The following is a 17,737-nucleotide window of genomic DNA, read 5'->3' on the forward strand; positions in this document are numbered from 1 at the left end:
CTTAAATTGTGTTGTGAATCTTCCACCCTCAACTCATACTTAAAGAAAGCCATTCTATTAGAACATAAAACCTTTGGGAATGAATTTAAACTATCTACTTTTTGACAACATGTTGCTCTCCATACTCTGGATGTGATGGGGAATGGGAGTTACACTACACAAGTTCCCATTTTATGAAGATCACCTTTGTATCCTGCTTGAAGGGAGTGTTGCCTGAGGCAGCTGGCATCCCTGGAGACAGGGAGCACCTGAAGGGAAAATGAGTGTGGGGAGGAATCTGAAGAAGGTGACCAAGGAGGACTCTACCTCCTCCACATATACACAGAGAAATAAGACAATGGTTAGAGCTCTTCAGTCCCACAAGTACAGCACTCTCTTGTGCTTAGCTGGTGGAAATATTCTTAGGTGGTTTTTCAACACACCTAGTATTTTTTTAAGTCAGAAGTTCTTTCTCAGTCATTCTGCCTGTAGAAAAATAACACATGATAAAACACATATTTAATTATATCTGCCACATATTCCTGAGAGACCATGTTCAATGCCCAGGGACCAGACAGGGACTTGGTGATATAACCCAGCTCTGTCAGGAGGCAGGGCTGAACCCTGCTGCAGACGGACTGGATGGAACACGGAAGTCAGTGCACCGGGACGGGGCAGGGACTCGCTGTTTGTCTGGTTTCTGTTTTATATTTCTCTAATTTTTATCATCCTTGGACTGAATTAGTGCTATGAAAGCTATAGAGGGTATAAATGGTTACACAAAATTTTAAGTACTTTTATCAATCTATTTACTTTAAAGATATATACATAAATGGTAGGACATACAATGAAATTCAAGCATAGATTGAGGAGCTGGGAGGACTTTTTACTTTTGATCTCTTACCTGTACTTTTTATTTTTTAATTTTTTTTCAGTATGGACTATTTACTTATTTATTTATTTATATATTTATTTATTATGTTTTTACAGTCTTTCCATTTCTCCCCCTCTATTCCTCTCCATACTTCACCCCCCTCCCACCCACTTTTCCCCCACACTGCCTTTAGTTCATGCCCATGGATCCTACATATAAGTTCTTTGGCTTCTGCATTTCCTATACTTTGTATATTTTTTAAAGAAATATTTCCTTTTTTTCATGATCTGTCTACAGGAAGAGATATTCAAATGAGTTCATGCCAAGTGTTTGGAGAACTGCACACTGATCACTACATCATTACACAGATTTTCTTTTTCTATTCTCCTAGCTTCAACTCCAGTGTCACTATATTCTCACAGAACAGAAGGGTTCACATATGACATACATGATATACTGATTGGGTAAATTATAACAGTGGGCCATAGAACTCAATTGACCTCCTAAGACCAATTCTTCAAAGCAAAGAGAGGCAGAATTCAGAGCTACTCAAGGAAAAGAAGAATCAAAGTAAACACTAAGAAATTTTCTCAGAATACTAAACATGGAACTGCCTTTTAACCCAGCATTTCCATTGCTGGGATTATATCCTAAGAATCCTGCAACACCAATTCAAAAGAACTTATATATGCCAGTGTTCACAGCAGCACAATTTACACACATTTTAGCCAAGTGCTGGAAATCGCCTAAGTGCCCATCAGTAAATGAGTGGATCAAAAGCTGTGGTACATTTACACAATGGAACACTACACAGCAGAAAGAAAGAAGAAACTCTTACCTTTGGCAACAGCATGGATGGAATTGGAGAATATTATGCTAAGTGAAATAGGCAAAGCAGAAAAAGACCATCTGAGCTCACCTATACATAGAACCTAATCAACAAAACAAAGAAACCAGCAAAATAGAACCAGAGACATGGAAATAAAGAAGAACCTGACATTGACCAGCTAGGATGGGAAAGGGAGAAGGGGAATAACAGGGGGAAGAAGGGTAAGGGTCAAGGCAAGGATCATGTATCAAGGACCCATGGACAAAGACAACAGGGGGGAGGAAAGGAAGCTGCAGGTGGGAGGTGGGTAGAGCAGGGGAGAGTAATGGCGGGGGAATGGAGACAACTGAAATTGAACAAAAATGAAAAAAACAATCCAATGAGCAGAACTCACCAGAATTTTCACTTGCAATCCTTTCTCAATCTTATACTCTACCTTTGAACTATGCATAAATAGAAGGCTTTAAACAAAAAGACAACAATAGGCAGTATTTTGATTTTGGGGGAAATGGGGGCAGAGTTCAACATGATTTCCTCTGAATTCACTGGACTTTGGACAGTTGAGGACCTTTATCCTGGTACTGACACATCTGTTCTGTTGGTGAATACATCTTGAGGATTGTAGTTGATTAGAGGAAAGTGACTCACACAGAAATATATCAACCCTTTCTAACCTCTCTGTCACCCTTGAGAGCAGCATGCCTGGAGTCAGGTCCCAAACATTCTGCAGAAGCTCTGCTGAACAACACCCACTGTCAGAGGGAGCCCAGGCCTATTCCAGTCTAATTGTCACTCATGGGGACCCTCCAGCCTCTTCTCCAGAAACCACCACCCTCCTGTTACAGTGGGTCCTGGATCACAGACTATCTCTATCCCTGTCTATTGAGACTGGAAAGGACAGGAGGGGTTAATAGGCAATTAGAGAACAGGGGAATGTTATATCCAGAAACCCACCATATCTCTACCTATCCACAATTGTGTCAATGAAGGGGAAAAAAAGCATATTCATTATTTGTACCTCTCAACTAACTACGTTTCTCAATTACAGGATATAACACAGCCTCTGCAGTACTGCAAAACAGCAACAATCTTGTCACAAGATGTGGGTTACTGAACCAATTAATTCAGAACTATTGCCTGAGCTATGAAAATATCAATTTGTTTATCTCTAACAAAGGAGTAACTAAAACTATCACAAATACTACATAGGTTGGTATGGAAATAGCATGATCTAATGTAAAAACTGTGCCACAAACTTGGTAGAATGCTAATGTAAAGGTAAGAGATATTTTCACTAACATTTATTGATTTGCATTAAATACCATGTATTTCCAAAGACTCAGATTTCCTCATAGAGTTGTACCATTCTTTACGGCTTTTTGTAATTACAGAAAATTATAAAAAATCAGCAATTTAACTAACAAGATAGATGATGTTAACACTGCACATCCATTTCCTTCCTCCACAACCAGGGATTTTCAGACCTGAGTGATGGCCAATGAGAACTGCACCATGTTAACGAACTTCATATCCTTAAGACTCTCTGGCAGGCGGGATGTGCAGCAGGGGCTCTTTGTGCTCTTCCTGCTGGTTTATGGCATCACTGTGATTGAAAACCTAGGGATGATTCTGCTGATCAGCATGGACCCCCAGCTCCACACGCCCATGTATTATTTCCTCAGCAATCTGTCTTTCTGTGATGTCTGCTACTCCTCCTCTGTCTCCCCCAAGATGCTGGCTAATATCTTATCTAAGCAAAAGAAGATTGCATATAATTTATTTGCTCTTCAGATGTTCTTTTTTGGTACCTTTGCAGTTGTAGAATGTGTCATGCTGTCTCTGATGGCATGAGACCATTATTTAGCCATTTGTAATCTACTTCTGTATACAACAGCCATGTCTGGAAGAGTCTGTACCCAGCTAGTGGCCATTGTGTACATCCAAAGTCTGGTGTACTCTGCAATCATTACTTATTGCACAATTCGGTTGTCATTCTGCAATTCCAATATCATCAATCACTTTTTCTGTGACTTCCCACCCTTACTAGCCCTCTCCACCTCAGACACAACCATCAATGAGATAGTGATGTGCACATACAGTAGCTGTGCTCTGGGGTTCAGTATCCTCACTATCTTCCTCTCCTACAGCTATATCGTAAATACCATCCTTACAATGAAATCAGCCAAAGGCAGACACGAAGCCTTCTCTACCTGTGCCTCCCATTTAACTGCTGTGGCTCTGTTTTATGGGACACTCCTGTTCATGTATTTCCGACCCAGCTCAAGTCACTCCATGGACACAGACAAAGTGGCCTCTGTTTTCTACACAGTTGTCATGCCCAGGTTAAACCAACTGATCTACAGTTTGAGGGAACAAGGATGTGAAAGATGCCCTGAAAAAAGCAGTTGGCACTAAATTATGTTCTGATGGAAGCCATGTTTTCACCCAAAGTGTTCATCTGAAGATCATGAGAGCTAAAGTTCAGGTATTTTTGTAATTGTTTTTCAGTTACAGTTTTTCACCTTTTTCCTTATTGCTCCCCTCTACCCTGCCCCCGCATCTCCACAGTCAGTGCCTCACCATTCTCCATGCCCCTGAGTCCTCTATTTGTGTGTCTTTGCTTGTTCCTTCCCCTTCTTTCTCTTTATACTCCTCCCTTCTCCCCTCTGAACACTATCAGTTTGTTCTTTATTTCCTATTCTCTGGTTCTATGTTTCTCATTTGTTTGTTTTGTTGGTTAGATTCCACTTATAGATGAGATTATATGGTATTTGTCTTTCAACACCTGGCTTATTTCACTTAACATAATGTTCTCCAGATCTATCCATGCTTTTGCCATGTTAGGAGCTCCTTCTTTCCTTGTTCTCTGTAGTGTTCCATTGTGTAAATGTCCCATAGTATTTTGATCCACTCATTTACTGATAGGCACTTAGCTTGCTTCCAACATTTGGATCATGTACATTTTGCTGCTATGAACATTGGAGTGCATAAGTAGTTTCGAATTGGTGTTTCAGTTATGTTAGGGTATAATCCCAGCAGTGGAATTGCTGGGTCAAAATGAAGTTCCATTTTTAAGCATTTTGACATACATATCCATTGGCTCTCCAGTGCCCTTTTTAGATATTTTTCATTATTGATTATTGTGCCTAAATGGAATGTAAGGGGCACTCATTATTAAACATAATCTTCTCCTTCAGCTAAGGGAGACTAGTAATACATTTACTTTAATGTTTTTCAAAGAGGATTTTTTATGCCTCCTTCTCTATTCCTGGGTGAGTCCCAGTGAGACGTCTCAGGCAGAGCAACCCTTCCACCCATGTCAGTTCAACTCACTCTCCCAAGGTTCCATTTTTTCTTCAACAATGTATACAATAAACTTGCTCATTCTGAAGGAGTTTAAGTGTTAAAATATGTTTTTCTCTGTTCCTGTGCACTTGTATTACCCTATGAATATTTCATCATACCACTTAGAATTATATGTAGTGAGTAAGTAAGTAAGAATTTTTTAAAAAGAGCTCTAGCTCAAACAGAAATTTGCATAAATGCTAGACCTTTTCCTGTCCTGTTCACAAATATTTCTACCTTGCTATTGACAATGTGCTGTTCCAGGATGTTATTCAAATACATTTGTTGAATGAATGAACACCCATCCTCTGGAAAAGTTATGCAAAATATTTTTGAATTACAATACTCTCTGTACTATATTTTATTCTACTCTAATATGTTCATCTTAGACAAAATTTATGGGTGCTCCTTGTCTTTCAGCTTAATCTGAATAAGTTTCAGGCACAGAGATCACATATAGAGAACTTTCTGGATCCTCTATTTCTCATCAATCTGCCCCAAATTTATTAACAAATATCCAAAGGACCAGGAGCTTAGATTCATACTGCACCTCAGAGTATTCACATTAGCCTATGAATTTCCCTTCTTCTCTCACTGTGGAGAACACACATGACCCTATTGATAAATTTAGAGAAAAGCATGAATGGGAATTAGGCTTAGTAACATCAGAACATCCTCAAGGTCACTGAAAAGGGAAACTCCATCTTCATGTGCTCATTGCTCCACATTGGTTAAAACAAAAGTTTAAAAAATGAATTGCCCAATTGATACAGATTAAATTGTAAAGGTATAGTTATAAACAAAAATATGTATTCAATTGAAAAATAAGGAAAAATAGTATTTCATTTGTAGCAATTTACATTTGTTTTCTGCCTGTGAAATAAACTGGAACCATATTTTACACACAACTTTAACCTTGGTCATCTCTGAATATGTCAACCTATTCCAGTAACTTAATTAAATTAATTTCTTGTGTTCTCCTTGCAGTCAATTCACAATTACTACCTATGAACAATGAAACACAACTTCAGATTCCAATGAGTGCTTATTTTTTTTTATGCTTTTGTCAGGAAGGCAACAAGGTAACGTTCTTTTCTGGGTTCAGAAGGATGGAGTACTGGGTGATAGAAGACTTTCCATTTGGGTCTTAATCCATAGTGTTATCTCTGCCTACAGTGTATGAAAAGTCCTGAGTGTCACATGCTTCCAAGCACTGAAGCATTTATAAGAATAAAACAGTACATTAAAAGCATGCAATTTTTAACAGGTAACTTACATTGAATTACTGATTGGGGAGAGTTTAAAGACAAACATACTTTATTACTCTTATCTCTTTTCTTTTATAATACCAAATAATTTTGTTTTTGTTCATGGAATATTTAATACATCAGGACCTCTCAATCTTTGTCCAAACCCCCTCCACTCTCAATTACTTTATTAAAAGCATATTAAATGTATTCATATCAATTTATGTTGTGTAAAATTAGATTTGTTGGTCATAATTTTCATATATGTTTAGGAGTAAAAAAATATCCCATGCTTTTTTCCTTAACTTTTTCTTTAAAGATACTGAAATGAGCCCTGGCTGGCGAAACTCAGTGGACTGAGTGCGAGCTGTGACCCAATGCATTGCAGTTTCGATTCCCAGTCAGGGCACATGCTTGGCTTGCAGGCCACAGCCCCCAGCAACCGCACATTGATGTTTCTGCTCTCTCTCTTTCTCCCTCCCTTCCCTCTCTAAAAATAAAATAAATAAAATCTTTAAAATAAAAGATACTGAAATGATAGCTTTTACACATAGACAGGAAAGCTGAATGTTTGTTCTTCTTTGTGTCTTATTTTCATTTTAAGGGAATGATCAAATGGTTAAAATAAGAACTAGAACAAACTGACAGTTCCCAGAAGGACAGGGTAGAGGGTTAAAAGGGGTAGGGGGAAGGATTTACAAGGACAACTATAAGGACATATGGACAAAAACAAAGTGGAATGAAAACAGGGGAGGAGGCGGGGATGACTGAGGTGGTGGGGAAGAGTGGGGGAGAAAGGCAGAAAATGGAACTTCGACAACAATAACATTTAGATTTTTTTAAGACAAGAACTGGAATTAGAAGTGACACATACCTGAATTCAAATCTGTCCAAATCTTTCCCGTCTTCAGTAAATTCAATAAAAAAGAAAAAAGGAGAAATAAATCCTTTCCTTGTTATCTGAGTAACCTTAGAGCATGTAAACCTTTTAAGCCTCAGTTTCCTCATTTCTTCATTACACACTTAATATATGTATTATGATGAGAAATATTATAATTTCAGACATTTATGATTCTTGAAGACAGTTTCTAAGATCCTACAGAGCCAACCATCTGCTCATCAGGGGCTAAGGTCCTGGTGCTGAAAGAAGAGACTGTGCCCTTCCTGGACTCATGTCATGGAATGAAGACTCCAGGATCCACCTTCATCTGCAGTAGAGCCTGCTCAACCCACAGTCACATCCCTGTGTACATCCTAGCCTCAGGGGGGGTGGGGCTCTCTGCCATCCACCTCAGAACTTGTTTTTCCTGACCCTGCCTTCACTCTTAGACCTGAGTGGAGGTTTTTTCATGGCCACCTACACTTGCCACACCATTCCCATATGCAGGCCAAATCCAAGGACCCACTCTATTAGTCTAAGCCCAGACCCCACACTGCCAAGAAATGAGTTCGGATCATTAATCCCAGAGTTACTCATTTCATGGTATTCAGTTTGTCCCTGTCCCAAGGACTGTGACTATAATGGCATAATTAGCTACAAAGGAACTAATATTTATATATTACAATGAACTCATGTACTCTGAACATTTTCTGTTCAGTATTTAGAAAAAAGCCTTTGATTCTCTTCACTCTTAGGTTACCATTCCAATGTTTCTATTGAAATCCCACTTTGACCAGAGATGGACCTCAGCACAGATCTACATAGACAAGTCCCTTTTTGGAAAAATAGCTTCTCTTGCAATAAAGGGTACTGTAATCTAGATCATAACCCAACATACATTGTCACTATCAGAAGGCTTCCCTCACTACTCCATCCCCTCTCCCTCTACTCGAACTCACCTGAGGTGTACAAGGTGTGTCCAGAAGGTATCCAGCCATGGACTATGAAAAATAGAGACATTTACTCAAGAAGATCCAAGACAGAAGAAACATTGCACACAGGACAATGATATTTCAGTCCCCTTCAAAATAGTCACCTGGGACCTCCCACAGTTCTCCCAGTAGCCATCACCTGCCCTGTCATATTTTCTTGGATCTCATTGCAGGTCTTAAATCTCATCCCTCTCAAAGCTGATTTTAGTTTTGGGAAAAGGCAGAGTCACAGGGCACCACTTCAGGGCTGGGGGGGGGGAGGCGGGGGGCTCTTAGTCACCCGGGTGATCAGATGTTTAGTGAAATAACCCTGCCAGCCACATGGTGCACTAGGGCACACATTGTTGTGATGAAGCTGCCAATCACCAATTTCCCATACCTGTGGCCTTATGAACCATCCCAACAGCTTATACAGGAATGTTCAACTTCACATCAAACCTGATTCAGATTCTTTGCTGTACTTGCTCAGTCATTTTGAATGTGTTGGCCACACAGCACACATGCTCACTCAGTGGCTTCTACTACTCCATCTAGTGCAGGTAAGTGGTCATTGTCCAATCATGAGCATTCCAGTCCACTCTCTTTGGCTGACAGGTTACATTGATGTGACACAATCTGTTCTTATATTAACAATGGCTGGACTCTTTCCTGACACAGTTGATATGCTATCTTTCAGCTTACAGACCTAACTTCAGTAGGGTTCATTCCCCAGATGATAACCACACTGTCATCTCACCATCTGTAGTTTCCCTTCCCATCTCTGGCCCCAGACCATAGTCTCCTTCAGTAATTTTGTGTAATCAATCAGTGTCACATATTGTAACACTGTTTCACTGTAAGACTAGTGAGTGAACTATCATTCCTTATTTCTGCTCAGGCATTAATACCTCCAAACACAAGCACTGCTAGGGATGACAGTTACTGTCTATGTACAATCATCCAACCAAATAGCACTGTGTGGTAAACATCTGGTTAGGAAATCTGTTAAATCAAAACAGACATAATTCCCATGATAGCTATAAGCCCGAGGCTCCATATGAAAGGGCAGCATACTCAACTGAGCTTGAAATCTCCTGTAGAAACGCTCTGAGCTGCGGAGGCAATGACAACACCATTCAGTCCAAGTGTCTCCTCCCATCTCACTCTACCTGTGGCCTTAAGAAAACCACTCTTTCTCTTTGGACCTCAGGTTCCACTCTGTCAATGAGGGGCTGAAACTGAATCATCTTAGTTCTTTATTCAAGTTATTGCATTCTGGATTATATTAACATGAGCCTATCAGTGCACGTACCCACTGGGCATGGCTGACCAATAGTAGACAGCTGGGAATACACTCATACCAATGGGATACCTTACAGCTGTAGGCCAACTGGACCTGAACCAGAAGTGGCAGTGGTAGCAGACAGACAGAGTTTGGGATGCAGGAGTCCCACCACCATCAGGCTGGGCTACTTCAGAGCAGGCCTTCAGTTCTGAATTTTTGCTGTGAGACACACTTTATAAAAGTGAATATTCTACTTTGTTAGTTGTCAGGAATAAAAAACACTCAAAATAATTGCTACAGTGAAAGGAAAAGATCCTGTTATTTATTGGTGAGGATGTTCAACAAAGCACTCACACAAGGGTAGTGTGTTACGGCCAGATGGATTGTCAGACTTCATACAAAACTATATGATGATGTTTACTAAATCTAAATGTTAAATACACACCCACACACATTTTCAACTCCCAGTTTTATATGCAAGATAAATGGCTGTTTGTGTCTACCAAAGGGTGTTACAAGAGTGTTCACACTAAAATTATTGGTAATAACAAAAGAGAAAACAACTCCACTGCCTCTCATGCTGGTGAAAGTAGATCAATAAATAACAACATAGTTGTACAAAAGAATGCTCTACACCAATGGGATCCATCTTTGCAACTGAATGCACAATATGAATAAGTGTATAACTGCCGACAGCAGAACATACTTTACGTGTCTGCATGTGGTCAGTGCAAAAACTATTCTACCGTGATAATAATAAAGAATGCAATTACTCTTTTGGATGAAGAGACTAGTGACTTAAGAGGATTTCTGGTGCTCTGACCAGTGGGTCTCAGTTTGTTGGGTGTCATACACAAAATAAAAACCCACCAGTCTGATTCCCAGTCACGGTACACGCCCGGTTGCAAGTTCAGTATCCTGTGGGGTAGTGTACAAGAGGCAATGAACTGCTGTTTCCCTCTCAGAACATGTTTCTCTCCCTCTTTTTCTTCCTCCTTTCCCCTCTTTCTAAAAACAAATCAATAAAATATTTTTCAAAAAGGATTTCCTGGAGTGGATGAGCTTGCTGATTCTGGTAGTGTTCTATTTGCTGTTTTGTCTTGGTTACAAGGTTATTTATTTTAAATTTATCTCGCTATATATTTATCATTTAAATAATATCATGTACATTACATATCCAAAAGTTTATCCAAAAAGGAAATCTATGTATGCACCATTAGATTCTAAGAAATTTCAGAAATTTATTGTTGTAAAAGTTTTAGGTCTAGAGCTGCCTTGTCTGCAATAAAGTCCAGTATATTCTTGGAAAATAATAGAGCAACTTTTAAGGAATATTTCTGTGATAATTTGTCATTTTGTGTATAAATTATTATTATATTTTTAAGCAAATATGTCTTATTCAAAATATGAGTACTTTCTTTTTTTATTCATGTTCAACTGCAGTTGTCTCCATTTTCACCCACTACTCCCACCAACATCACCCATCCCCTCCTCCCATCCTCGATCTTACCATCCTTTGACTTTGCCCATATGTCCTCTATGTATGTTCATTGATGACCCTTCCCCTATTTTACTGCATTATTACACTTTCCCCTTCCTCTGGTTACTGACACTTTGTTCTTTATTTCAATGTCTCTGGTTATATTTTGTTTGCTTGTTTGTTTGGTTGATTAGGTTCCACTTGTGGGTGAGATCTTATGGTATTTGTCTTTCAACACCTAGCTTATTTCTCTGAGCTTAATGCTTCCAGACCCATCCATGCTGTTGTGAAGAGTAGGAGCTCCTTCTTTCTGTATGCTGCATAGTATTCTATTGTGTAAGTGTACCATAATTTTTTGATCCACTCATTTACTGATAGGCACTTAGGTTGCTTCCAGCACTTGGCTATTGTGAACTGTGCTGCTATGAACATTGGGGTGCATAGGTTCTTTTGAATTAGTGTTTCAGGATTCTAAGTGCATAATGCCAGCAAGAAATTGCTGGTTCCAAAGGCAGTTCCATTTTTAGTTTTCTGATGAAATCCCTAGTGTTTCCCAGAGTGACTACAGAAGTTTGCAATCCCAGAAGCAGTGCACTAGGGTTTCCTTTTCTCCACAACCTCACCAGCACTTGTTTGTTGATTCGTTATGTTGGCCATTCTGACTGGTGTGGATTGGTATCTGATTATGGGTTTAATTTGCACCTCTCTGATGGCTAACATCCTTTCATGTTTCTCTGGGCCCTCAGTATGTCCTATTTGGAGAATTCTCAATTCATGCCTTTTTCCCATTTTTTTGTTTGAATGCTTGTTTTCAATTTTTTTCATCTTATTTTATTTTATTGATTATGCTATTACAGTGTTTCCATTTTCCTCCCTTCATACTCCTCCAACCTGCCCACCACCCTCCACCCACATTCCCCTGTTTTGTTAAACTCCATGTGTCATAAGTTCTTTAGCTTCTACATTTCCCATACTATTCTTGCCCTCCCCCTCTCTATTTTCTACCTACCCTTTATGCTACTTATTATCTGTACCTTTTCCCCCTCTCTCCTCCTTCCACTCCCCTGTTACCAACATAACCCTCCATGCGATCTCCATTTCTGTGGTTCTGCTCCTGTTCTAGTTGTTTTCTTAGTTTGCTTTTGCTTTTGTTTTAAGTGTGGTTGTTATTAACTGTGAGTTTGCTGTCATTTTACTACTCATATTTTTTATCTTCTTTTTCTTAGATAAGTCTCTTTAACAATTCATATAATAAAAGGGCTTGGTGATGATGAACTGCTTTAACTTGACCTTATCAGAGAAGTGCTTTATCTGACCTTCCATTCTAAATGAAAGCTTTGCTGGATAGAGGAATCTTGGATGGAGGTCCTTGCCTTTCATGATTTGGAATACTTCTTTCCAGCCCCTTCTTGCCTGTAAGATCTCTTTGGAGAAATCAGCTGACAGTCTGATGGGAACTCCATTGTAGGTGACTGTCCCCTTATCTCTTGCTGCTTCTAGAATTCTCTCCATTTTAATCTTGGATAATCTCATTATGATGTGCCTTGGTGTTTTCCCTCTTGGGTCCAGCGTCTTTGGTACTCTCTGGGCTTCTTAGACTTCCTGAATGTCTATTTCTTTTACTAGATTATGAAAGTTCTTCTTTATTATTTGTTCAGATAACTTTTCCACTTGTTGTTCTTCCTCTTCCCCTTCTGGTACCCATATAATTCAAATGTTGGAACATTTAAAGATGATCTGGATGTTCCTAAGCCTCTCCTCTTTTTTTTTTTTTTTTTTTTTGAAATTCTTCTTTCTTCCTTCTTTTCTTTTTGATTGTTTCCTTCTTCCTTCTGGTCCACACTCCATTGATTTGAGTCCCAGTGTTCTTCCCTTCACTATTGATTCCCTGTATGTTTTCCTTCATTTCACTTAGCATAGCCTTCATGTTTTCATCTAATTTGCTACCAAAATCAACCAATTCTGTGAGCATGCTGATCACCAGTGCTTTGAACTGTGCATCTGATACGTTGGCTATCTCTTCATCTCTTAAAAGTATTTGCTCTGAAGTTTGATCTGTTCTTCCATTTCGGCATTTTTTTTTTTTTGGTCCTGTTGCATCTGTTATGTGTGAGGGCTGGAGCCTTAGGTGTTCACCAGGGTGGGTTAACCCAGTCGCAGGACCCTCACTGTTTGTGGGGGAGGGGTCTGAGAGGGAACAATGGCAGATGGCACTTGCTCCAATCTCTCTCAGATTTCAGTCCCTTCAGTCATTTTCCATAAGCATATTGGGCCTGTCTGGTGGTGATTTCCATGTGGGTGGGCTTGTATACATTCTCTGACCCTGTTGCTCCCTCCAACGTGTGTGTCCCTCCTGTGAGGTTGGGAATCTCTCCCTGCCCCTCAACCCCCTCAGGTGTTTTCAATCAGTGTTTTTGCAGCTTTATTTTCCCATGCCGGGGCCCTGGGTTGCGGGGTCTGTCTTGCTCCCCAGCCTCACCTGGTTTGTCTACACACAATATGGGACTGCCTGGTCAGCCACCCACACTGCACACCTCACTGGGTCTGCCCCCTGCCACCCTGAGCCCAGGTTCTGCCTGCTGCTGTCAGTGCATTCGGGATCTGCAAGCCAACACATTTTTTTTTCTTTTTGCTGTGCCCTGTCCCCTCCCACGCCCAACTCAGCTGGTCACCCAACTCCACCCCTCCTACTGGACTGGATGAATGTGTCTAACTCCTTGGTTGTTGAACTTGCATACAGTTCAATTTTCTGTCAGTTCTGGTATTTTGTGTTTGCTTGTTTGTTTCCTTTATTTGGTTGTGTGATGAGGCTCACTGTGTCTACCTACACCTCCATATTGGCTGGAAGTCTCCTGCCCATTTTTTTATTGGGTTGTTTTTCCTGCTGGAGTGGTGTCCTTCATGTTCTTTGTATATTTTGGAGAACAAATCGTTGTCCGAGGTATCATTTGCAAATACATTTTCCCATGTGCTAGGTTCCCTTTTCATTTTTCTGTTTTCTTTAGCTGAGCAGAAGCTTTGTATTTGATGAGGTCCCAATTGTTTATTCTTCCCTTTATGTTTCTTGCTTTAAGAGATATGTAGGTGAACATATTGCTGCTTAGAATATCTGAAATTTCCCTGCCTATGTTCTCCTCCAGGACTTTTTTGGTGCTGCAACTTCTAATATTATTTCCAGGAACTAGGAGATTAGTGAAGCTTGTTTCCTTTGGTGCCATTACTAAGCATAAACTCCCAGAAATGGAATTGCTTGGTCATAAAGCAGTTTCATTTTTAATTTTTTTTAGTTAACTCCATACTGCTTTCTATGTGGCTGCACCAGTCTGCAAGCTCACCAATAGTGCATGACACATCCCTCTTCCCCATACCAAAAAATACAGATGGTTGTAAGAAAATAGTACAAACAACTGTATTCTAACAAATCAGACAGTCAGGAGAAAATAGATAAATTCCTACAAACACACAATCTTCCAACCCTGAATCAGGAAGAATCAGAGAATCTGAATAGACAGAATACAACTAGGGAAATTGAAGCAGTAGCCAAAAGACTTCCAACAAACCAAAGTCCTGGACAAGATGTCTTCACAGGTAAATTTTACAAAACATTCAAAGAACACCTATTTTGAGCAATTTTTATGAATTCAGTGAAAATCTCTAAAAGACTTTAGTTTGCTTATTATCTCTAGGTTTCCATTTCTGTATCAAATAATGACTTTATTAGAAACAACTCAAGATGTATGTATCATAACATATATGATAATATATGGTGATTATTAAGCAACATAAAATATCTCACTCTGGTGAAAAGGCCAAAATTGACTTTATTTACAGTCACATTTATATGCCCTTAAAGTTCATTTCTTAGAGTTTGTTTTAAAGAACATACCTATGATAAATTTTGAATGTATGATTATATTCATATCAAAATTTTATGATATAAAAATTCTCCATAAACTTATAGGATATTAGCAAAAGAGGAATGAATAAATTAATGTAAAAAGGGCAGTATTGACATTATTCATAATAATTCTTTTCATATAAGCTATATTTATTGTGATAGAATTTTTTATTGAATATTAAAAATCCTATAATAGACACCACAATCTAGTTTTCCCTAAGCACTGTGATTATAGTCAGTTTTTTGTATTTACAAAAATCTTTGTTTTGTAAAAATGTTTGATGTGAGAGTGTTTGTATATGTGTGTCTTTGTGTGTAACTTGAGTGATTGTCTTTGTAAATTATGAAATGGGAACAACATACATGTATAAGATTTGGAGAGTTGGAAGTAAAGAGTGCTCAGTGTAGTCATTGTAGTATTGCTAAATAAGTACAACATTAGGCAATAAGGTAGGCAAGGACAAAAGCAACATCTTAACAAGTCCCGTGTTTCTTCCTCAATTACCCAGCCTTTAGGGAATAACAGATGATGAAACATCTTATTATACCTGTCCCTTGTTCCTGAGAGACCAGCACCTGGGTCCAGGCACAGCCATGGTGATATAAGCCAGGTCACTAAGGGGACAGTGCTGAAGCCTCTGGCAGACAGACAACAGGCAACAAAGAAATCTGTGATCTGGAAGAGGTACAGGTTTAAATTGTGGTTTTCTCATTTCTATTTTACATTTCTTTAGCTTTTTATCTTTATTTGACCTAAAGCATGTTACAAAACTGATGGCGGGTTAGAAATATTATGCAAACTTTTACTTACTTTTATCAATCTCATTATTCCAAAGACATTCATAAATGGCAATGAAGAATAAAATGTCAGTATTATTTATGAAGGTGGTTGGACAATTTTTGTTTTTACTCTATTACCTGTACTTTTACATATTTTATAAATATTTTGTCTTTGAAATGAAGGTTTTTTTAAAAAATATCTCTACTAGCACACATAATTGGATGAGGTCAGACCAGGTTTTTTACAGACCTGCATACGGATTACTACATCATTATTCAGATGTAATTCTTTGTCCATTACAGAATGTAACAACACTTATACTGCATCAAGAAAAGAAACAACCTTGTAATTAGGTATGGGTTATCTGAACCAAATCATTCTAAAAACAACTTGGTTGATTCTGAGGACTTCAATTTCTTAATCTATAAGATAAAAAAATACTACATAGTTAGGTATGGAAATAAAATGATTTTATTTGGATCAAAGTGTGGTACCTATTCTACATAAGCTGTATTATTATTTTATCAATTCACATTAAATTGGAAATATTGCAGAAAGTCAATGTGCATTCTTGAGCTCTTAAAGAGAACGTGCATTCTTGAGCTCTTTTTCTAATGGCTGACAAATAGAAAGAACAAGCAGTTTAACTGCTAAGACAGTCAAATGAATTTGCCCTCCACTTGCATTTCCTTCCTCCACAAACAGGGATTTCCAGACATACCTAATTCATGGCTGTTGATAACTGCACTGTGTTTATGGACTTCATACTCTTAGGACTCTCTGGCAGGCGGGATGTGCAGCAGGGGCTCTTTGCACTCTTCCTGCTGGTTTATGGCATCACTGTGATCGCCAACCTAGGGATGATCCTGCTGATCATGAAGGACCTCCGGCTCCACACACCCATGTATTTTTTCCTGAGCAATTTGTCTTTCTGTGATGTCTGTTACTCCTCCACTATTTCTCCCAAGATGCTGGCTGATTTCTTATCTCAGCAAAAGAAGATTGAATATAACTCTTGCGTGGTGCAGATGTTCTTTTTTGGTATTTTTGCAGACATGGAATGTGTCATGCTGTCTATCATGGCGTATGACCGTTATGTAGCCATTTGTAATCCACTTCTGTATACTGTTACCATGACCAAGAGAGTGTGCATCCAGCTTGTGGCCACTGCCTACATTGCAGGTTTTATAGATATGACCATCTTTATTTATTACTCAAGTCAATTGTCATTCTGCAATTCCAATATCATCAATCATTTTTTCTGTGATGTGCCACCCTTACTAGCCCTCTCCACCTCAGACACCACCCCCACTGAAATAGCACTGACCATTTCCTGTAGCTGTGTTGTGGGGGCTAGTGTCGTCACTCTCTTCCTCTCCTACACCTACATCATCACTACCATCCTTCGCATGAAGTCGGCCTCAGGCAGACGCAACGCCTTCTCTACCTGTGCCTCTCACTTAACCGCTGTGGCTATATTTTATGGGACACTCTTTTTTGTGTATTTCCAACCTAGTTCTAGTTACTCCATGAATGCTAACAAAGTGGCCTCTGTTTTCTACACAGTTGTCATCCCCATGTTAAACCCACTGATCTACAGTTTGAGGAATAAAGATGTGAAAGGTGCCCTGAAAAAAGCAGTTGGCACTAAATTATGTACTGGGTGAAAGTGTGTTCAGTCAAAAAGATTTTCTTTGTAGATCTTCACACCTATAGTTTATGGACATTGGAACAGTTTTCTGCAGTCTCACAAGTACAATTCTGGATATTTCTTTACCCACCTTTGTGCATAAACTGAATGTGAAGAATAGTCATTATGAATCTTTATCTCTTTGAACAAAAGAAAAGGAGTACTACGTTAACGTTACTGTTTTGCAAAAAGGATCTTTGTGTACTACTCTGCTCTAATCATGAGTATACATATCCCAGAGTAAATGGGCATAGTCATCTTCCTCCATGTTTGAAGTTCTGGTTTTTTAAGCAATGGTTTTAATAAATTTACTAAGCCAGAAGGGAGTTTTAATAATTTAAGTTAGCTTTCATTTTCTTCTTCCTATGTGCTTGTATCATCCTATAAACTTCCCATCATAACAATGAGAAATAATAAGTAGTAAATGAATGAAAAGGAATTAATTAAAATTCTTCTGCTTTAGCTCAGAGTCCCATAA

The 17,737-nt window shown here is 38.9% G+C and overlaps 1 protein-coding gene and 1 pseudogene across 1 annotated transcript; both read left to right on the plus strand.

The window, feature by feature from the left end:
• Positions 1–3,173: 3,173 nt before the first annotated feature.
• Positions 3,174–4,179, plus strand: LOC123816781 (annotated as a pseudogene).
• A 12,118-nt stretch (positions 4,180–16,297) lies between these two features.
• Positions 16,298–17,236, plus strand: LOC123816792 (olfactory receptor 1052-like). Its single transcript, XM_045835985.1, has one exon. The coding sequence runs from the start codon at positions 16,298–16,300 to the stop codon at positions 17,234–17,236; it is 939 nt and encodes a 312-aa protein (XP_045691941.1).
• Positions 17,237–17,737: the final 501 nt, after the last annotated feature.

This window comes from Phyllostomus hastatus, unplaced genomic scaffold, assembly GCF_019186645.2.
Source record: "Phyllostomus hastatus isolate PE091 unplaced genomic scaffold, TTU_PhHast_1.1 phas_contig_109, whole genome shotgun sequence".
In the NCBI taxonomy this organism is placed as follows: Eukaryota; Metazoa; Chordata; class Mammalia; order Chiroptera; family Phyllostomidae; genus Phyllostomus; species Phyllostomus hastatus.